Below are 22,801 nucleotides of genomic sequence, written 5' to 3'. Positions count from 1 at the left end.
CTGACAGCAAAGCTACCGCACTGAGGTCCATGGATCTCCAAGGAAAGTGCCTGCAGCCAGAGCTGGGAGGATCTGAACCTTAATTTACTGAAGATCTATTTCTTCTGTTGTGATTTGCACCAAGCCTTTTATTTGAAAGCTTTTGCCAAATGAACACATCCACAGCGCACAGTTTGGCACAGAGCAGGCACTGAACGGCCAACACTCATTTTCATGTGGCTCATGGGTGTTAATGGATTTTTATAACGTGAAAATGTTGCTGAGCTGCAACTTCCCCAGTATATTTTTGAACTTTTATTTCCACTTTTTGAATTGTTGAGAAAGTCCATTCTGTGTCTGCTTTGTCTGCTTCCCGCATGCTGCCCCACGAGACCTCTTTCCTAGGTTTTGCAGTTTCAGCTGCTGTTTGGGCACAGGCTCTCCAGCTCAGACATGCATTTCTGAGAAAGCCTTGGCACAAGTCCCTGGAGATGTCGGAAAACCTTTCAAAAGTCCAAGTTGCTTGTTGAACTAGATTTCAATGGCAAGTCACAAGGCAGGGTGGGGAGTAGGGCATCCTCCTCTCCAGCCCTCCAGTCCCACACCAACATCTTCCCACATACTTGCCTCAAAAAAGAGAGTTGCATTGGAGGGGATTTTCGGGGTGCTACCAGCTGAGCCATATGCATACTCTGGTTTACACAGTAAGTGGCAGATCTCTCCTTTCTTCATGGTGGCAACACCGACATCCCATGCCTTGATTACCTGGCCTAGAAGAAAGTCATACTTTAATATGAGGGAATGATGTACATCACAACTTGGATAAAACAAACCTGAAATGCAGTCTATGTTATACTTTGTTGTATTCATACGTTTTGTCCTGCTGTCGTCATTAAGCCATTACCAAAAGCATCAATAGTTGAACCACCATACAGAGTCCATTATACTCAAGTGTAAGGACTTACACTTGGAGTGTCATGCTCTGCAGGCCATGCCGGGACGATTTAAACAGCATGGTCATTCATGCACATCAATTTGGAGATTCCCTACAACAGGGGGTGGGCAAAAATGCAGCCCCGCAGGGCAGATGTGGCCCGCCAGGCCATTGTATCTGGCCCATGGGGCCCCTAAAAAATTTAGAAAATTAATATTTATCTGCCCCTGAGTGCCTGTCATGCACCCTCGATGGCTTGCCAGAACTCAGTAAGCATCCCTCCACCCAAAATAATTGCCCGCCCCTGGTCTATGTCCTCCTCCACACTGGTGGAGAATGATTACAGCCCGGCAGCCACAGAGGGCAGCTGCACACCATCTGCAAATGAACTTGCAAGGCAGGCACTCTTACAATCAGAGACAGATAAACCAGGGGACCTGCAGTAACAGCAGAGAAGAACCATGTCACTAAGCCGCTCCTCTAGCATCCCAGCACCCCAAGTTAGATAGATGGCTTTAAAGAAACGTCACTATTCTGAGTCTGGAAAATGGTCAATGGAAAGTGGAGTTGAGAAGGGTTGGAGCTACGAGCCATTAGAGAAGCAGAGGTTTCCATTCTATAAATGTAAAGAGCCATAAAAAGGAACGCAGCTTTAGCGCTAATAAGAGTGGCCCTTAGTAAATGGAGTCCTTAAATTGAGAAAGCCGTATTTTTAATGAAAACCATATGTCTCCCAAACAAATCGCCTTTGTTCCCAACAGGACACAGAGCAAATGGAAGGTTGAATTTCATTTGTCTAAGTGTAATCAGGAGGCAGTAGGACGCCCAAAACAAACTACCTTCAAGATCTGCTGACAGCCATTAGGAGCTTTGAAAAAACAAGCATTCTATTTAGAAATTAGGTCTTGATATTTGAAAGTCAGCAAAAGTACACGGATTTCCCTCCCTTTTTTTAATTATTAGTGACATCTGTCTGACCACAGGAAGTTTAAACCTTTTGTACAAGAGACTTCATCAGTTATTAGGAGTCTAGCTGGATGCCACAAAGTTTCCTAAACTGCAAGAAATCCTGGCAAATCAAACCCCGTCACAACCAACATACAGTACATTTTAAAATGTTTTGCAACCAGCCATAACGATGCAAGGATCAGGAAGGGGTAAAGCGGCCTATCGAATTAGAAGGGAAGGAAATGTAAATTCTGCCAACAATGGAGCTATACGTGAACGTATGCTGGAGGCCAAACTTTCGAGAATGAGCTTTATTTTAAAGGACTTAGTCACTGATGCAGAGATGCTGACTACAAATAGAAGTGGCTGACTTAATGAAAGCCGCTAGAGAGTTTCATCTCTGAAAACCACAGTGTAGTTGCCCCAAGTTGAGTGAGCAAAAAAAAAAAAGGAAACACTTGAAAATTTGAAATGGGCTCAACAGCTGAAGAGCTGAGGGAGAAGGACACAGCGGCCAGCTTGCCCCAGTCAAACCACACGCTGGCAGCAGAACCGGGATTTCAACTTCAGCCATCTCTGACAACAGGGTGACGTACAAGCTAAGTGCCCTGAACCCAACTAAATCCACTTTGGTCTCCGGAGTCTCTGTTCCTACTCCACTCCTTACCTTTCCCCAGACTGAAGATAAATGGCTCGTTCCTATCCCGGCTGGAGTCAAATTTTTTCCCATTTGCCAGCTTTCCTTTGTAGTGGACATACACTTTGTCTCCAATCATAGGGGACGCATCCTCGTTTCCCTTTCTCTTCACAATCTAGGAGAAACATGAAGGACTAGGATGAAGATAGTAGGAGCTGTTATCAATGAACAGGCTGCTTCAAGTGATCAGCTTCCAAGGCTCTTCAACTTCAGGCAAGCGCCCAAATCCAGGCATCGGCACGCAGCTAAATGCTGCTAGCACAGCTGGTTTTGCAACAGTTCAGGACACTTTTAACAAAAACCTTAATTGTTGGTAATATAATATGGTGCTGGTACACAAGCCTCATCCTAATGATTGTTCCAGCTGCACAAAGCACCTACTCCTTTTCCCTTCCACCCACCCAGCCCCCAGAACAAGTCCTTTAAACGCGGCATAAAAGCCAACAGAAGCACAGGAGCATAATCCTGTTTTTACCATGTATCTATTCAATGCAATTAGTAGTGCTGATGCAGCAGTTAAAGTAGGATTGTTGAGTTTGCCCAGGGAGTCATGAGGACAGATTTTTTTCCTGCCAACTCTGAACCTCCAGCACATTTTATAGCAGTTTCCATGGTTACCCAAGGATGCAGATTCTGCCCCCAACTGACATGCCTATTTCAGCAACTACGATAATCAGATCACCCGATCAATGCTGTCTTCCAGCTGGCTATCACAACAGTCTAAAGAGGGAGAAACTTAAGTTGTCATAGTATTGCTTTGTTGTTGTAACCGTTTTGGAAAAAACAAAAAAGCATTGGTTGTCTCCATCATGTATAGGTCTCTCAGGCCTCGATACAGAAATCTGTACATGCTTCAAAATTTAGGAAACTAAAAGTCAATAAAATAATATTTACTTGCTGTCCATGTAACGACACAGTCGCAGGGTAAAAAATAAAGTAAAAATCACTCACTTCTGGTCAATGCTCTTTGTATGCTACCGTCTGGAAAAAAAACAATTCTTAAGCCAAGGGCGGGGAGAAAGCGGGAGTAGATACCACTGGGGAAAAAATGACATTCAACAAGAGAGGACTGCGTGCTAATATACAGCAGAACTATCCAGAATTGGCTTTCAGAAGGAAAAGGGGACTGCATAGTAGACTAGATGACCTAAGTAATATGCTTGTTTCAATATATCCAATTGCTATGAGTCATGTACAAAAATGCTGTGTGGATGCTCTGCTAAAAATATGATGAGGTGCAACACAGCAGGGCAAGTCAGAGAGAAGGTTGATTATCTGTACACAGTTTTGATCTCAATGCCATTGGTTCTCCAATTTTGGAAGGGGTTTGGGCATTCAGATTCCTAAGATGGCTTGGAAAACGCCAGTCTTATTGTGTTGGCAGTAGTAAGACAACCCAGGCCACTAACGTTCAGACAGTTAACAGATGTGGGCACGCTTCAGATCCACCACATTAGGAGAGCAGCCATCTAAATGCATCGCTGCTTCTCTGACGGCCTCACCTTGAGAACACCTCGATCTTGATTGGGTGTGATATCCTCCCCTTGTTCAACAAGAGCTGCTGTTTGGGCATCTCCTTCGCTCTTTGTAGCTTCATCGGTTGTCATGGTCTCCTTTCATAAACTCAGCACCTGGCAAAACACATAGAAACTGAAATTCATACATCCATGGGTCTACATTCCCCAATGGCACCTAGTCGAAGACCTCCAGGCAGAAATGATATGAAATGCTTCAGAAAAGCAAATGAGGAACCTTAGGGATAAAGTTCTTCCTCTTCTTCTGAGCAAGAAAGGAAAAGCTATCAACATGCAACCGATCTGCAGCGTGCAAACGAGACCATTCCTTCCTATGGGAGACCAGAGCCGAGACCTGCTAGAAGAGGAAAGAAAAGGACTTCAGCTCATGCAGGGAGACAAGGCTACATCTTTCTGTTTGCCCACTGAGTCCTGCTGGCATCTGGGAATTTCTCGTACTGGCTGGTTGGTGAGGCACAGTAACAACGAAAACTGGCCTGAAGAACCAATGTGACTTCCTGACCACTTCAATATCCTTTGTACGTCTGTGTCTCTGATCTATCCCTGCTAAAATATCTTCCATCTAATAGAACTGCTTAAAACTATCCCGGTCTCAAGTCCTCCTGTTCCACTGCTGCAAATCACACATTATGCCATTACCAGTCGATGGGCCATGCCAGGAAACACACACAGCTGAGAGTATCGCTATTGCCTCTTGGAAGGCTCATCTGCTCCGAGGGAGGAAAAGGGAGTCTCAAGCAAGCAGCCCCCAGACAATTCAGGGCTTAGAAGATTCCCTACTAACATGCTGAAATAAACCCAAGCGGAGCAGAAAGCCAGCTAGCACAGAGGTGCAAGCACTGCAAATATGTGCCTAAAGGTGTCTCACTCAAGCCAAGCTGTGTTCTGCATCTGTAAACTTTAGAGCAACACCACTAAAGCAGTGCTGGTTATGATAGATAAGAGGCAAGCAAGAAGGTGACAAAGGCATGAGTGACAGTTTTAGCCTTTTGACTCATCACACACAAGAAATGCCACCGCCAGCCTCAAGAGAGGAACTGGATCATTTTGGACCAACCTGGCATTCTTGTGGCTGCAAAGCGAGATGATCAGCATCAAGCTTAGTTGTAAGGATCCTGAGCTTCAAAGAAGGCTCCTTCATTCCCTAAAACTGAAACTCCTCTGCTTGCAAGTATATGATCTACACACGACCAAAATCCCTGTTATCCACCAGTCAAATAAGCCATCCCCTCACACCGCCCCTTCTGTGCCTGCTATTTCAAAGGGCTTGAAGCACACATCGTTTTCTTCATTAACCCTTTCAAAACCAAAGTGGGCACGTCTATGCAAGCTGCTTCGAGCGCAGAAGACTAATTCTACTGCACATGAGCGCAGCGGGCAAAATCTGTGCTAACGAGCAGGAGAATTTGTCTACTGCGCATTAGTGTCACCAAAAAACTGTGCGCGGGCACTAATGCACAGTAGCACGGACTATGGTGCATTAAGGTAGTACCTGCAATTACAGATACTAAACTCAATGCGCAGTAATGATAGCGCATTACTGAACATGCAGATGCACCCGGTGTGCATCTTATTCTGCGGCGCGTTACATGCAAGGAAATATGGTACACGAGGTGGCTAAGTCAGGACTGGTGATGGGGATGGTGGTGGGGAAAGCCTCAAGTATTATTACCAGGTTTCATCACCCCCACCCTCCCAAAAAACAAAAAGACAAAGTCAGCCACAAGAGAGTCACATGGGGCTCTGCGGGCAGTACAGACCAATAAGTTTGGGGCTCTTTTCATTATTAACCTTCTGGCTTCCAAGCCCTATCTGCTCATTTATTCAACGTTTCTCTTGCAGTCATGAGGAATAAAAGCACTTGTTTAAAAAAAAATAATAAAAAAAGCTGAACTTCTTATTTATGTGCAGAATGCCAAGAGCTGGTAAAATAGGGGGGAAAAACCTACCCAGTACTCAGAGATTTGCCATAAAATCATGACAGTTGGCAATACTGGGAGAGAGCTACAAGGATGAAATGTAAATTGTTGTGCAAAACTACAGGCAACGTTGCAATGACAAGCTCTTGAGGACTCCTTGCGTAACCGGTGAAGGCATGGAAAAAGGCCATTCTGTCCATCACAGCCAGACATATTTTATAAATATTGCCTGGTGAAATAAGAATTGCCTGAAGTTTTAAAAATATTTCCTGATCGTTTCCTTAAAAATCATAGGATTCTATTTTGGTGGCTGCACCGCTCTGTTCTGCGTAATCAAGGAAACAGATGACGTCCAATTGAAAGCAATGATTTTTAGACATTAAACAGATCTATTAGAGCAGTTACAATTGCAAAACTTTCTCATAGCCTTTGGTGTTGAGGTTAATGTAAGCCAGCAAGAGAAATTACTCAGGCAGTGGCTCATAAACAGAAAAGAAAGGATGTTTTCACTTAAAAGACAGATTAAGTCATGTAGTCAGAAGACTTACATTTATTACACCCAGCTTTCAAAGGGGAACAGTTGTCTTCGAACCCAAAGTAACACGGGAAACTGAGCAGACACAAAGGGCTATGAATGCATGAAGTAAACAGTGAAGTCAGGAACATTTTTTTTCTGCAATTTGCAGTTGCCATAACCTTAGGTGTTACATTTAATAGCATTTTGTGTCTACTTGGTTCCTCCCTTAGAAGTAGATTTCACACTTTGCAACAGTGGAGAGGAAGAAAAACATCTTTAAGTGTTATAAAACCATCAACCCCAGCAAAGAGATTTGGTGGCAAGTATTAATACAATTACTTTAACATCATTTTTAAACTCATTACATTCCTAATTGATAGCATCCCTTTAGAGTTCTCTTTTCCAATTATATTAATCTTCACACTATGCATCTTTTAAGAAATATTTTGGGCGGTATATCCGCAAAGCCTCAAAGCAGCAATTAGGGCAAAGCTACCTCAACACATCTTTTTTACGTTTTTAATTGGGAAGAGGTTTGCGGGTTGTTGTTTTTTTTACCCATTTGGGGTATTATTTGCCAGAAGCTGTATTCTGGATCCCATCTGTAACTATGGATATTAATCCTCTGATAAAGATGACAGTGAAAAAAAGTGTCAATTGTAATGAAGTTTTTACAAAACACTGTGCTTCTGGTATAAGGTGGCCTTGCAAATATATCAGCCAGGTACAAAAATAAAACCTAATTTCCTATCTCGTTGCATGAAAATTGGGACCACTCACTCCACCCACCCACAGAAAACAGGACGCTACTTTACTCACCTACCGAAATGAGTTAACAATGAACCCCAGTGCCTCCCCAATTCCCCCCGCCAAAATTCAGTTAACCTATATGATTTGCCCACTAACACGAGCAAGCCGGAGGCATAGTCAGGAATCAGTCTTATGCTTTAAATCAGTAGATAACACTTCCACAAGCTCACCATGCTTTTCCATGGCTCTGACCAATTCCTGTCACAGAAGAAATAGGCACTATCCTATTAGCTAAACAACAGCATCATCATCCAGGTAGCTCCCAAGACCAAACCCAGCTGAACCAAGGCATAAGGGTTTGAAAGGGGGGGCCACTTGTTAAAGCAAGCCCTAATACCAACCTCTGCAGTAGTCTGAGACCTGCCTAGCCTCAAAAAGGATCAGCTGCTTGGTGCTGGAGTTCCCAAAGCATGTCCAGAGGACTTCCAGGGTCCCATGTGGCAGTCACCGGTCGGTGGCCTGCAAAGAACCAGCTAGTCAATGCATGCTGGTTCTCCTACTTCCAGTTGCTAAATCACATTTAGAGACAGCTAAAAATACATTAAATACATCCTTGGAATTATTTTTCTATGCAAGCAATTACCGTAGTCATTACAGGGATGTTCTCCAATTGTGAGTGGGAGGTGGTCTGCGTCAGAGCAAGTGGGAGGGAAAGTGCCCACAAGACTGTCTATTAAAATGTACTCTGTATTATGAAATAGCTCGAGAACCTTTGGCTAGAGAAACTCTAGCTATAAAGCAAGTCTGCTCTGGTCAGACGTATTTACAGTTCTATAGCAGCTATTCCAGAAACATCGACGTAGCCTGGATGGCTAGAATCCACACTTTCAATTCACTTGAAGCAACAGGTGGTAGAAAGATCTGCCACTCACTGGGTGCATCTACACGTGCTATTCATGCACCTGAATAAAGTCTGGCACAATTCGCACTGGAGTTTATTGCTTCCAAGTGCAGTATTTACATGTGCACCTGGGACCGCAGCATGTTGAACTGGATCGGAGCAGCCCCAGCTGGCAGGGAGCCCTGGGGGTCAGCCTGCCAGCCTGGGGCTGCTCCAACCCAGCTCCACGTGTTGCGGAGAGGCTGGCTGGGGCATGAGGGTGCTATGGTGCAGGGCTAGCCGGCCGGCAGCCCCCACACTGTAGCACCCTCATGCCCCAGCCAGCCCCAGCCACAGCCTACCCATGAGTTTTGGAGCATTACATAACTCCACTGTCCCTGACAGTACTCTCCTACAGTGGAGTTAATTAGTTTACAGTGGCCTAATAGCACCGCATGTGTAGATGGTGATGCTTTACTGCAGAGCTAATTAGTCAACCCTGTAGTAAAGTGCATGTGTAGATGAACCCTACTGAAAGTTTAACCAAGTCTTCTGGCAGGGAGAAACATGAACTCTTGTAAGGATTCTTGTACAGATGTCAAAGCTTGACATTTCTTTTTGTACGATCAAGTGTGCTCTGGCTAAAAGAAGGGACTTAATTATCGGATACAAAGGCAACTGGCATACCCACCAGGTCCTGCCCTCTCACAGTTTGATTAGAAGACTTGCATGTTGCTATGAGAGAGACAGGAGGTTAAATGCAAAGGAGATTGTCAAAAATATTCCTTAAATATAAAAATAATAAATAAAAAGCAAATAAAATAAGAGCAATCCTGCTGCTTCTAAACCATCTGCGCACCCCGGCAGAAAAACACTGGTGTTTTGCTCACTGTACCATGCATCCTAAGGTGTCATTAATTTTAGGGCCATGTTAATATGGGGGAAGGAGAAGGACACAACAGGTGCAAGGGAAGGGTTAATTATGTTATTTGCTGTGAATATCTGCATCCTAAGACCCTGACTCAGCAAAGCACGAGCCTATTAAAGGAACATCTTGTCCCACATACTTAACATACGTGTTTAAAGGCCACCGAATTAAGAAGGATTTATGCACATGTTCAAAGTTATGCACATTCTCCATTGGAAAATAAATTTAGATGTCACATAGTATGTCAATGTGTTTCATTCTCCCATGCATTGAATAAGATCAGAAAGGTGCTTTTTTCTTTTTTAAAGTGAGGATGTTTTGGAGTTAGAGACCTTCAATTTTGAAACGCTGTCTAAAATAAAGACCTGACAACTGATGAAAAAACCTAACATCATGTTTATAGCTTAGTTTATAACTAACATAATGTCTTTCCCCCCAAACACACATGCCCCAATCAACTGGTTTAACAAACTGTTGAACAAATTGCTTCCTGTTGGGAATACAAACACAAAGCTGTTAACATTCAACAGCCTTTGCAAGCCAAAAAAAAAAAAAAAAAGGAAGGTGGCTTGCTTTATTTTTAATTATTAACGATTCACCAATGTAATAAATTATCTGAAAATTTTACAGGACTATGTAATCGGTAATTTATGAGCTACAATAAAGAGGGTTTAAAAGCCAAGACAAATCTCAGACCTAAACATCTGGATGCTATTCATTCTTCAAGTGTGACTATATATTCATAACGGGATATGAAACGCAGTAAGAAACTGCCTAACTGAACTGATCAAAACAAACCAGGAATGAAGGCTCTCCCTCTACATCCAAATTAATCTGCTGTGTTTCGCGGGTGTATCACACGCTGAACATTAAGCAAAAACACACACTAATATCTTGCGCGGTGGGCTGAAGCAGCAACAACGTTGTACAAACTATAGGTTTTCATTGTCAGCTCTTCTGAATAAATGGGAATTCTGAGAGCTGCTCGAAAGCAACATTTCTCCAGCTTTTATCCTGGCCAATCCGTTGTTTCCCCAAACACAATCCAGCACGTCAGTGCGAGCGGTTGAAAATATGGGCTGATTATTCATTGAACAGTACCGAGAATGACAGTAATCAATGCATCCAGGCAAACGAAGCAGCCCGCAGCGTACATCGATTACCAGCCTGCGTTCATGTGCGCAGCAGCCAAAAAATCCAGGCGCCCAAACGAAAAGCTCTTCTGATCTGGACTTTGCAACAGCTGTACGAACAGGAGGGAATTTCAACTTTTTTGCTTAAAACGCCCCCAACCAAGCAGTTCTTATAAGGGCTACAAATGCCGATTTTCAGCTCTGAAGCAACTTTCTGGAATCCCCTCCATCTCTAGGATCGGCAGTTACAAGCCATTTTAGTTTTGCTCTGCACTTGGATCACTTCTCAAACTGCCAAAAGACACTGCCAGATATGTGGCATCACAGAGGCGGTCACGGAAAGAACGGCAATCTAGGAAATATCAGGGAAGCTTCAAGTTGTTTCGTCTCCGGCCACCCCCTCATTGTGCATTTCAAACACAAATCGTTCCTGCAAAATGATAGTTCACTATAAGCTATTTGCATGACGTGGATGTTCCTAACCCTGAATCCTAAAGAAAAAATATTAAATTCAAAGCAGAGAACAGGATACAGCTGTCTAATCTACTGTGCACAGCCAGCCAGGTATCGCACCGACATGCTAGGATTTAAAAAAAAACAAGCCCTGATTCACACTTCCTAGAAATCAGCAGCCCTCAAATTCCAAATGGAAACTTGAGTTTGTAAATCTCTCTTGGAGGTTTGCATGAGCTAAAAGAAAGGACTTTGTGTTAAAAGAGGGGAAAAAAAAAAAGAACAAAATGTCTAGCCATAAAAACAGATGTAATAGTTGAAACTGTCTGAAGAACAATGGTCTTCTATGGGAGGGAGAGGGACGATAGACACAATGGGAATTTCACAGCAAGCTGACAAAGGGCTAAATACAAATAAAATTCACCCGATTCTTTAGCCTATATCACAATTTATTTCTAAAAGAGCAGCGAGCGAGCAGAAGGCATAGCCACAGACATATTCTAGCAGGGGGGGGAACCACTATTTGAAAGCAGGCAAGTAATATGTCCATCACAGAGTAGTAGAAACACACAGCTTTATTTGCAGCCTCTTTGCAGCACTATTAAATAAAAGACATTAAACCCTTAAAAAGGTCTTTGATTAGCCAAAACATTTGGGACAATGGCTGTAAGCCACAAGACAGATACAACTGAAAAATAGGAGCTGTTCAAGTTTTGCTTGAGATTTTTGACAACACTTTTATGCAATCCCTTTCACCATTTCCCCTGAAGAAACTTTGCCCCGCTGCCATAAAACGCTATCCCTGAAAATATCGTTGCACAGCACCCTGGGGGAGAAACTTTTTTACCCAAAAAATCAGATGGTGAAAGCACAAAAGACTGGAAGAGGGCATCTAAAGCAGGACATCGAGCTATATTTTTTTTGACTAAATTCATATAGGGTTGCTTTTTAAGGCCATAGCCAGATCCATTAGCAGAGTAACCAGAGGCACTTACTGCCCATCAAATAGCACTCCACTGATTAAGCAGCTGTATGTTAATGAGATAATAAGGAACAAAATAGGTGGATGCAACAGCATGAAGTTTCTTTCCATGTTTTAATGTGTCCTTGCTTCCCTTTGATTAAGAAAGCCAATTAAAAAAAATAATAATATTGACCCACCAAAAAGTTTACACGCAACAGAGGACAGGAAGGATAAATAAAAAAAAGTCTTTTCCTTGTAACAGATTTTCAAATGCCTGCAATTCAGTTCTTTCAGTTAATTCCTCCTTACAGTGAAGTCAGAATTTGATGTTGTACTTGGTAGCCCATTACAGTTTTTTTCAATTTGAAAACCTGACACTGGCTCTCTGTCGTCCAATCTGAGCTAGACAGCTGCAGGGATTCAAATCTGTATTAGAACAACAAAAATGAAATAAAGAGAATAATCTGCACTCTGCCTGGTTGCCATTAGGCAAAAGATTTTTCCGTTAGCTTGGCTGTGCAAATCTGATAAAAAGAAATCTTTAGTGCTGTATTACTTCATTAGTCATTTATTTTGAGATCTGACTCAGTTCCCAAGAAGGCACATAATGTTCTTCCTGAAACCACTTCAGAATTAGAGACACAAAGGCAGCTCCAAATAAACTTCAATTCAATCCCAGACATGCATCTGCCCAAACGTTACATCGAGGCCTCTATAGAAAATAAAACCAAACCTTAAAAAAAGACTATTTTTGGAGCTCCATTTCCCTTTCCTCTATATCTTTAATCTCTAAAATATCTCTAAGTCAGATAAAAAAAAAAGTTCTGTGAAAATAATGCAATTAGTCAGATCTGTCACGTTAGAACATCAGAATTTGAGTCAAAAGAACCCAGAGATTTGCATAATTTTCATCCTATGCAATGTTTACATTTTTCTTGTTCTTGAAAGGAAGAGAAGATATGAGAACATAAAGTTAGCACCATCTTAATAAAGTCTGCATAGATTTACTTGCTTTTAATGCAGGGAGCTAACAAATGCACCACACTCACAGTAAAATCATGATGACAATCAAAATAACTTGAGTGTGCCTTTTTTTTTTTTAAGCGAACGTTGCTGTGTACATTGCTGGACCTTACTTGCTAAATGCACAGTGTAAATTATGACTCTCTGGGTGCATCTACATGTCCACTGTTGTATGGAGTTGACTAATTAACTATGCAATAAAGCATCACCGTCCACAGTATTAAGGTATAGTAAAATAATTAACCCTGCCAGAAGCTAATCGTGTCAGGGACAGGATTATTTTAGGGTAGAGTCATTAACTGCAATCAAACACTCGTGTGGATGGTGACCACCAGGCACAAATTGTGCCCAGTCAGCTAGGTACCAGACCCCTGGCTCCTGCCAACCCTTCCAACGCCTGATGTTGTCACCTGGAGCCAGGCTAACCCCCTCCTCCCTCCCCCCCATGCCCTCTGCCAGCCTGGGCTTGCTCTGCCCCAGCTCAAATTGCTGTGGTTCTGGGCACACGTGCAGATGCTGCACCCAGGAGCAATTAACTCCAGTGCAATTTGCTCCAGAGTTTACTGTGTCACCTTAATAGCACATGTAGATGCACCCACTGTGGATTAAAATCAACTCAGTGTGCTGCTAGGTTATCCGAGTTAGTTCACCATTAAGCCTGGTTGTTTCCCAAAGGCAATTTTGGCATCTACATCCCCTGTGCCCCAATGCAATCTCCGTTTCATTTCCTACTGGTGTACTGAGCAGTAAAACGACTTGCACTCCAACGACAGGTCAACCCAAGGGAACAACACAGCTTCTATCAAACATTCAAGGAACTGGACTATAAAGCCGTTGACAGATCAAGTGGATATGTAGAAAAGGTCAGAGTGGGCTTTCTAAACACCCCCTTTTTAAAAAAGCTTTCCCGTCAAAAGGCATTGGAATAGCCTTTGGGTTTCCTGGTTGGCCATCGCCCTCCTTTCCGATGGTTAGCTGGTGAAGACGACAAACAACAGACCTTTTCCTAAGGGCGATGTGTTTCTAGTGATCTAGATGATACAAAAAGCACCTGGACACAGTAGCGATGAGCACTTCAAAACCGAGCAAGCGCGGAGGAGCTTCCTGCAGGCCGAAGAACCCCCAAAGTGCTCCCGGGTGGGCTGGGGCAATGCTTGGCTCACAGCTCTCTTACGCATCCCAAAACACTGCATTTCTTGTAATCTCAACTGAATTTTTAACTGCAGCACCATCTGGAGGCTGCCACTGGCATTTTGGCATGGTTAAATATGGTGTGAGGTCTATTCCAAGTGCAATTAACCTCATGATTAGGGAACGCTAAAAGGCATATTACACACACACACACACACACACAACACAGGGTACAGGCATATTGCCACCACCTGTATAAAACCAACAGGACAAAAAAACCCACCAAAAATGTGATAAATTCATTAATAGGATTTGATGATGTGCCTGCCTGCAACAGCAGGGGATGGGTCCATACGACCTCAGAGTCTCTTCTGGTCCTACAAGTTCCCATCTTCGCCCTCTCTGTACAGCACACCAAAGAGCTGTGCCAGCATGTGAGAAGTGTCTTCCACTTAAGCAGAAGCAAGGGGTTAAACTTAGAAATCTGGAGGGGCAAATCCCACGCTTTACCCTTTGCCAAGAGGTCAAAATATTTGGAAACACGGTATTAGCCATGGCTGTAGTGTCATAAATCATAAGAAAACAAAGATTCTATGGTCCAGTTAGACATATCCTCTCCTCTGGCAATGTTTCCTATCCTATAAAATACATAAGCTTTTCTTTAACTTATGTTGTGTGACCCGTTGTTTCATCACAGCTGCAAGAACTCAACTGAGAACCATTTTCTCTAAAGCCCTATTCGTCTTGATGGCACAGACATTTTTGTGGCCATAGCCAAGTGTAATCTTAGCAGCAGGAGGCATCTGCCCAACTGTATTTAACTATCTTCTGTTACTACTGCCAACCTGTTTCCTCCCAAACTTGCAACAAGTGTGATTTCTGAAAAGGACAACTCAGCACAGGACTAGAGGCACCTAACTAGCAGGGCTGGAAGATTTCTGACGATTTAAAGATAAGTAAAGGGAGGGCTGGAAAGCAAAGAAAGTGGCTACAGTATAATGTTGTGCAGCTAATACGACAGCCACAATTGCTAATCATTTTGCCCTCCTGACAGTTTTGCAGCTTTCAAGTGATTTAAATAGGAGTCCGGTTTTTGATATATTAGACTAAAAAGCCGCCTTCAAATTTAAGATACAGCACCAGGGACCAGTGAACAGAGTGGCTCAGTACAGTACTGCCAGAACATGGGCAAGCATTTCAACAGAAAACAAAATCGGTGATGCTTTCCTGACTCTTTACAAAAGAGGGATTAAAAAGAACTGGACCCATAGCAGCTGAATCGCACTAAATAAGAGTGACCTAATAAAAAACTGCAGAAACTTTTGTAGCTACAGTTCAAAGTACACGACAGCCTTACTAAAAAAGAATAGCTTGGTGACTTATCCGAGTGTTGTTTAGAAAGATACAGGTGCTAAACAAAATCAAAAGCAAAAATCCACCTTCAGGCGAAACCTTTTTTTCTTAACTTCTCCACATTGCTTCAAAATAGGAACTGGCACAGACAAAGTTCCTTTTGACTCAACCCACTGCACTTGCATGTTACAAGGAGCCCATTAACAGGGCACCTCCTTATATAACATTCAGCATGTGGTACCCTGCCTAGGCACAACATGTTGGTTCAAGGATTCAAGCTGAATTTACATGGAAAATAACTAGAAACCTAAGGCAGGATCTCTACCATTAATTCCATAGTGTCGGTTCCTTTATTCAAAAAAGCACCTCCTGCAACACCCATGGGCAAGCCTTCTTCCAAGAGGAGACAGTGTAGAGAACAGACACACCCTGGCAAGATGGTGCAAGTCTTGTGATGCAGAAGGCTTGTACTGTACCCACTGCGCTTCCGAACTGAAGGTACTGGCAGATCAAACATTGCTGTGTGCCTACAAAAGTACATTGTTAAATCACCAGAGCACCTGGGTGCTACCACAAGGCAAGTAATGACATCAACTCTTCATTACAGACTTACAAACAGTTGCAAAAGGGATCATTTTTTAAAGTAGCACCACCGCCCCCCAACACACACACACTCCAATATGCTTTTTCCTGACCCCCAATTTTCAGATTACCGACTCCTGAGTGGGTAAGAGCCTCGTGACGACGCGCACGTAAAATGTATAAATACATCTACCACACCTGTTATTCCAGCCACTAGGCACGACGTGGGTAGGTTGGGTGAGCCCAGCATTACATCATGCTTAGCAAACATTATCTATATATAAATCCATAATAGTAGGGAGTGTGATTTCAAGTGTTTTCACAAGTTAGGGATTATGTAACTGCCGGAATTCCAAGCAGCTTATATAAGGTCATCTGTAAAAGGCACACAAGTATTCATGGTATCCCACTACCCACTGCTTGGTATTCGATTACTGTGACTGATGCTTGCCATCTAGACATGTTTGGTCATCTCTGATCCCTTTTCCTAAGACGAGTGTTGGCTTCTTTTAATTTTTTTTTAAATCCACAAATCAAGAGGAGGTCCCATCTAGAGCACAGCAAGCAAACATTAAAATCTGGAATAAAGCCTTGCAGAATGAATCGGGGACGGGCCTTTCTGGACACGGGGGTTGTGCTCTTTTCCTCTGACAGATCAATTAGCTTTTGCTCACTTTCCAATGTAGACCAGTAGCAAGACTAGGCCAGGGCAAGCAGGGCACCAGTCTCAGGTGCCAACTATGAGGGGGCACCAGAACTGCTCCCCTGGAAGTTTTGGCCATGGCAAGGGCAGCCCGGCACTGCCCCTGCCTGACCATATGAGCTGGGCGCAGCGTATCCGCAGGGCAGGGGGCAAGTGCAGCTGGGGGACTCTTGCCACAGTGCACACAGTCCTGTGCTCGATATGCAAGTACTGGGGTGCAGGGCAGAGGGGGAGGGAGCAAATCAGACACGAGGGTTGGCTCCAAGGAGCCCAGACACAGGGCTGCTGCCACTGGAGCAGACCGATGCTACCAGAGCAGCGGCACTGGCAGCAGCAGGAGAACCCAGAGAGGTCGGCCGTCCCTCGCATCCCCTGTGCTCCCCACCCTGCCCTGGACACTCAACAAACACTCGCCATGCCTCTGATGTGTGCCACAGACTTCAACAGTCTATGGTAAAAACTTCCCTGGACTGTACTGGAATGAATTATGCACATGCTGAATACAGTGGATTAGCCAAGAGGTACATAAGACACCACCAAATAATCCCTAAATTTTCCCTTTTCTTTTATATGCAAGTTCCATTCCCGTTTTTTTCTCCCCCATACCGCAGGCTTAAGTTAACTTAAAATTAAAGTAAAAGTGATGCTTTGTTCTGCAAATGGCTCAGGGCACAGACATAAACTGCAGTGCAGCACTCACATTTGCATGCTCCTGTAGCCACACCAAAGCAGCCACACAGCCAAGGTGCGCACCACTACAAGGCCCAACAACTCAATACCGAGGCAGAACGGCGGTGGCGGCGGAAGGGGAAGGAGACCAACCTGGGGCTGCGAATCCCAGTCCCCCCGTGCAACATGCCCCCAGTGCCAAAGAATGTGCACATCCAGAATCAGGCTCCTCAATCACTTGAGGACTCATCAAGCCTGATGGACATCATCCTCGACTCCGAGGGACTGCCCACAATGACCAGAGTAGCAAAACCATGGCAGGTTTAAACGTATTTTTTCAGGGTTAGTTGCAGAGATTTAACTCACTGACCACTCCAGGAGCATGCACATGTAACAGGTACATTGTACTGCCTGATGCCCCCTCTCCAGCAGCAGCTCCCTCTCCCCCTTTAAAGCTGTTAAAAGCAACATTTGTCTATAGCAGTGATTCTCAGCCAGGGTCCCAGGTCACTCAGAGGTGCTATGGGATCCTTTTAAGGGTGCCACGGGGTGCCATGCAATGTTAGCACTGTTAGGTGTGCAAACATGATTCGCCAGATAAACCCAGAGGTTTTAAACAGAAATCCATAGCTGTGGTCTTCCCAAGTTCTTTGCAACAAAAAAACTGCTCTATTCTTTTTCTGTAGGCAAAAAAACAGTGAAAGTCAGAGCTTGGCATTTTCCAAGAGGTGCCTCAAGTCTAAAAAGGTTGAGAGCCACTGGTCTGTAGCTTCTGCATCAACTGCGTGCATTCACGAGCCACCCCACAACAAGACAATATAATTCAGTAAGGAATAAAAACACTACTCTAAGTTGGCCAAGAAGTTAAGGACCAAAGTATTGAAAATGATGTTGACCACCTGGACATAATTTTTATATATGTTGCAGATCTAAAACATATGCAGGCCATATTAGTTATTTCACTGTGCACAGTTATAAAACGGGCATTATGAAGGGGTACATATACTCAGCTGGCAACAATTTCAACTGGGTTAGTATCCAACCATAATAACGACAGATTAGGATTTATTAATCGATTTACCCAACCTTCAACCCATTAGGGTAACAATATTAGCACGTGGAAAGCCGCTACGAACCTTAGTAGGCATAGTCAGCAATCCCACAGAGAATTAAAAATGAGTGTGTGTTGTCTGGGATGACAATTGAAGCAGTCATGAGTTTAGTTAACAGCGGCAGCAGCTCTTGAAACAAATCTGCGTCAAGCAGGGAAGGGACTCAGTGTGCTCCTACAAAATGGAGGGTGAGCTTGGAAAATTCAGAATATGAGTTACAGGAAGAGTTACAGCAAGAGCAGTGTTGCTGTCTGAAGGGCTGCAAGGTAGCCCAGGAAAACCCCCCTGCAGATCTAGTAGACACAGGCATTATCGTGGGATCTGATGTGCCGGGATGTGTTGTGGATCCGCTGACCGGTGTGTCCAAACATCACTTGGGGCTGTAGTCCCACAGGATCAGACCCCTGCTGCAGCGTGAAACAGGCACCCTGGAATCACAGGCAACTGGACAGCATGTGCAGCCCCAGGCAGTGGAGATTACACTGGCAGCAAACCCATGTCCTCCACGAGAAAGCAGCACAAACTTTTACTAGGAATCAATGACTAGTAAGAGTCACGCAAACTCTTACTAGTCAACTCTTACTAGGAATTGTCACGCAAACATTTGGGGCACAACAAAGGGTGAGGATGCCTGTTCGTGCCTGCTCTGTCCTCACCATAAAAAAATTTCTGGAGCAACAAGGGTGATGCCTGTCTGCAGCCTAAGAGAGCAGGTAGATATAATGGGGCGTTACAAAAAAAGCCAGCAGTCACCAAAACCCCGCTCCTGCAAAGACTTAATTGGCGTGTACCTAACTGTAGGCAAGAAGGTTAAGTGGATGTTTTAGTCTTTGGAGGATCACAAGACTCACTTAATAAGCAGACTGAACAGTAATTATGGGGAGTTAGACCTGGTTCCCACTATCTTGGATATGTCAGTAATCTTACACTTGCCCTACTATAATAACTGTGCATATATTGAGCCTTTCATCCAAAGGTCTCACACAGCTTCATAAACATTAAGCCAAAAAAAACCAAACCCCACGAGAAGACATACTATTGGCATATATATGGCACTTAACAAATCCTGTTTCCATCTCTGAGATACAGGATCACCGCGTATATGCTGGAGGTAAAATGAAGGATGGTGCTTTTAACTTTTAGCCCCATCGCCCATTGGTTATGACACTTGCTCAAAGAGCAGGAACTCCAGGTTGTAGGCCTCTCTCACCAGAACCTGCATCCTCCCAGCAAAGGGCTCTAACCACTAGGCCATGTACAGTGCATTGCTTAGACCTCTCTCCAGCCTCTCTCTAGGAGCTGGCCCACTTCACCTTGCATTTTGTATTCATTGTATAAAATGAATAAACAGCACTGGGATAGTGCCTGTGCCATTTAAGAGTAGGGGCATAGGCTAAAATTCAGGGCCCTCTTCCTCCCAGGGCACTGTCACAACTCCCTGAGCTGTCCTTCCTCTGGCATACCCAACTCCTCCCCTCCATCCATCTTGTCCTCCCGGCTGCCCAGAAGACCAATTTACAAGAGGAGTAGGCTCTCCACAATACCTAGCCTATGCCAGAGCACTTTGCTGAGAAGCATGAGATACAGGTTCAATTCTTCTCTGGGAGACGTGGGGGCCCTCAAACTGGATCGCCTTCCCTTTGGGCTGGTGCCCTAACTACTACGCTATTGAGCTAAAAGGAAGAAGGGAAGAGTTTCTCTAGGATCCAACATAGGCTAGTTATGGGGGGGTTTTAACAAAAGCTTCAAGACTCAACTTTAATTATGCGCATGCCAGGGTGATTCTACGCTCCCGGGGCAGCTGCATGGCCACAGCACAGCGATCATACCGAGTTTGCAGAGCAGGGAAGCGCAAAGCAGGCGGATCCCAAACCATGGAGGACTGAAACTGCAGTTGCACGGCTATGCAAGCATCACGTCAGCCAGTGAAGGGGAAAAAGGATCTGTTGGTGGCAGAACTGAGAATATACTCTACAAGCCCTGGTTCCCACTGCTACCCGAGATGCAGGTGGTCTGTATGGAGAGGCTGATTGTCTTCTGAATCGGAGGGCAATAGGTGAAATACAGCAATGGGCTAGCTGAGAGGCAAACAGCTGACTACTGTATAGCAATGTCTTCACAAGACAGTGCAAATTGGCATCAATGGGAAAGCTGGTTCCACAATAAAAGCAACTCCATATAGTCTGTACGGGTGTTTATTGGTGAGCTGGAGGCTCTAAAAAGACTACACACAAGGCAGTCATAATGTAACATAGCCTAACAAGAGCTAAGTAGCCAGTGACTGATCCAGGATTTCCCCATCACAGCAAACTGTTGCGGAGACGTGGAGCAATCTGACAAGGGCCATCAGACGTTAGGGTGATGCAACCAAGCAGTAAGTGGACGCTTGAGAGTTTCTTTAAGGGCTGCAATGCATAAAAGGTTTAGTGTTGATGCTGAGTCCCGAACATTGAGATGAATAATAATTCCTGGCATGGACTGAAATGCAAGACTGTTCTAGGGCCAAATCATGCTTCCTTGGGGAGGACCGGGAAATGTCGTAAGTGCCAATTCAGTTTCCCCCAAGTCAGCTGACAGGATTTAAGGAGGAGCCAAGCAGTAAGACAGGAGCTAAAGAGCTAGGCCCTGTAACAGCCTACAGCTGTTGCACGATCCACGGGACTGTTCTCGCAGACCCCAGAGTCATCTTCAAGGGCTGGTGGGCTCCACTGCGGCCCCGTCACTGCCCTTCCACCAACACCAAGATGCCTTTGGGTTGGCCCTGCCCAAAGCATGGCTTCCACTACCCCTTCGTGGCAGCAAAGTTACATAATAAAATGCTAAGCGTTACAGGTTTACTGCTGAGAAAAGTTTTCAAGAAACTCAAAGCTTCCAGCTGATGGAAACCCCACCTAAAACCAGCAGGATGAAAGGATAAACCAGCTTTGTTTTAGTTTGTTCAACTAACCACTTCAAACCAATGATTAGTTCATCCAGTTAACAAGCCACGTGGGACTTGGACAAAAGAACGTTCCTGCTTTTTCCACTTCCAATTCATGAATAAAAAGTAGGCGTGAAAGGCTGAGGTCTATAGTTTTAACTAGCCGGGATCAGATGCAATAATCATCATGGTACCTTCAGGCTTTAGTCTCTCATCCCCTTCCACAGGGACAGCAGTGGCAATCAAGAAATTGGTAATCTTACCAAATTCCTTGGAGAACAGCTGGGCCAAATTCTGTCCCGCCTGTTGGATGTGATTCTATCCCACCCTGTTCGAGTCCTTGAAAATGCATTAATGCATCTGCTTTTGAAACGTACCCTCATCTTGCCCTTAAGATGGTCAACAACAACAAAAAAAAGCAGCGAGGATAAGGAGGTTCCACCCCGCTTTTGCATTAACTATTTTTCAGGGGCTTGAGCAGAGTGGAACAGCATCTCCTAACTAGTGGTACAGAATCTGGTCCGAGATTGTTCCTACAGCGTTCAAGATTTTTATTAAAATTAAATTTAGGAAGATTACTCTTTATTTAAGATATATCTATATATAGATATATATCTATGTTAAGCTCATTTTATAGGAGCAACTGAAGAACTTAAAAAAGAGCAGTTCGAGTATCTCAGTCGCAGGGAGATGTGGACTCTTAATAGAGAGCTGGACAGATGGCCCGCATAATCCCGTATCCTGGCGACTGACATTTTTACCACACCAATGTTATTTTACCGCATAGGGATTTTTCCACTGTTCAGATTTGCTAATTTGACATAAATCTGTCTAATTTTACACTATGAATGTATAGTCCATTCATCGCATCCAACAAAGTAGGTTGTTCCTTAAAAAGGCTTGTACTTCCCCGAACCAGTTAATCTCCAAGACGCCACCCTGTCCCACCTTTTGCCTGACTTCAGACTCACACGGCTAACCACCTCTCAAATTTTGCAGCTGCAATTACTGCTTAGCTGAAAGGTTTGGCAAGTCCATGACAGACCAGATCAACTGCAATCTCTGCTTACAACTTTATAAAATTCCTGACTATTACATTTGGTCCACTAACCCAGACAGTAAATTACAATTTTGTTTTCCTTTTTACCGTTGAGCTGAATGGGAGCTGCAGTTTAAACCTCTTACGGCTCCCCCAAGTGGCAGTCAGAGTTTATTCAAAGTTTCAAGTGCATAAAAGCATCAGGACTTATGTTCAGAACAGACAGCAAAAATAATGCTGAAAAGCAAACCAAAGCTTTTTTCTCAAACTCACTTCCCCAATAATGTTCTCCTATCAACTCACTGAGAAGTGCTGGTATGCAACAGTGTCACTGCTATCCAACAGATGACAAATGATAGCATATTTACTTTATCCTCCTTCATGTTAGATGCAGCCAGCACTTGGTATTCTATACAATTTAAATAAAATCATTATAGTATTTCTTTTACAGAATTTGATATCAGATGGCTGAGTCCTAGACAGGCGATTATTTTAATGACTGTGCAATGATGATCTTCAAGGACAGATTCTACTCCACTGTTAGGCATACAAGCGGACTGATGCACCTAAATTAAATGCTCTTGCACCTTGCTCAGATCTCTAAAACACAGTTAACATAAAAGGTAGATGGG

The 22,801-nt window shown here is 43.9% G+C and overlaps 1 protein-coding gene across 3 annotated transcripts in view; it reads right to left on the bottom strand.

Annotated features, from left to right (window-relative positions):
• FKBP5 (FKBP prolyl isomerase 5) overlaps nucleotides 1–22,801 on the bottom strand; it is a 50,312-nt gene that overhangs the window by 20,594 nt on the left and 6,917 nt on the right. Inside the window, exons 1-4 of one of the 3 annotated variants that reach the window (XM_006276891.4) lie at nucleotides 7,681–7,778; nucleotides 4,061–4,189; nucleotides 2,529–2,673; nucleotides 607–749 (exon numbers count right to left, since the gene is read on the bottom strand). In XM_006276891.4, the coding sequence (XP_006276953.1) occupies nucleotides 607–749; nucleotides 2,529–2,673; nucleotides 4,061–4,165 (393 nt within the window). In that variant the 5' untranslated portion in view covers nucleotides 4,166–4,189; nucleotides 7,681–7,778. Of the gene's footprint in view, nucleotides 1–606; nucleotides 750–2,528; nucleotides 2,674–4,060; nucleotides 4,190–4,310; nucleotides 4,407–7,680; nucleotides 7,779–22,801 lie in introns of those variants that run through there. The other 2 variants (XM_019492511.2, XM_059717456.1) reach the window with 2 other exon arrangements.

Source organism: Alligator mississippiensis, chromosome 14 (genome assembly GCF_030867095.1).
Source record: "Alligator mississippiensis isolate rAllMis1 chromosome 14, rAllMis1, whole genome shotgun sequence".
In the NCBI taxonomy this organism is placed as follows: domain Eukaryota; kingdom Metazoa; phylum Chordata; order Crocodylia; family Alligatoridae; genus Alligator; species Alligator mississippiensis.
The sequence above is the reverse complement of the archived record's forward strand: the minus strand, read 5'-3'. Positions and strand labels throughout refer to the sequence as shown.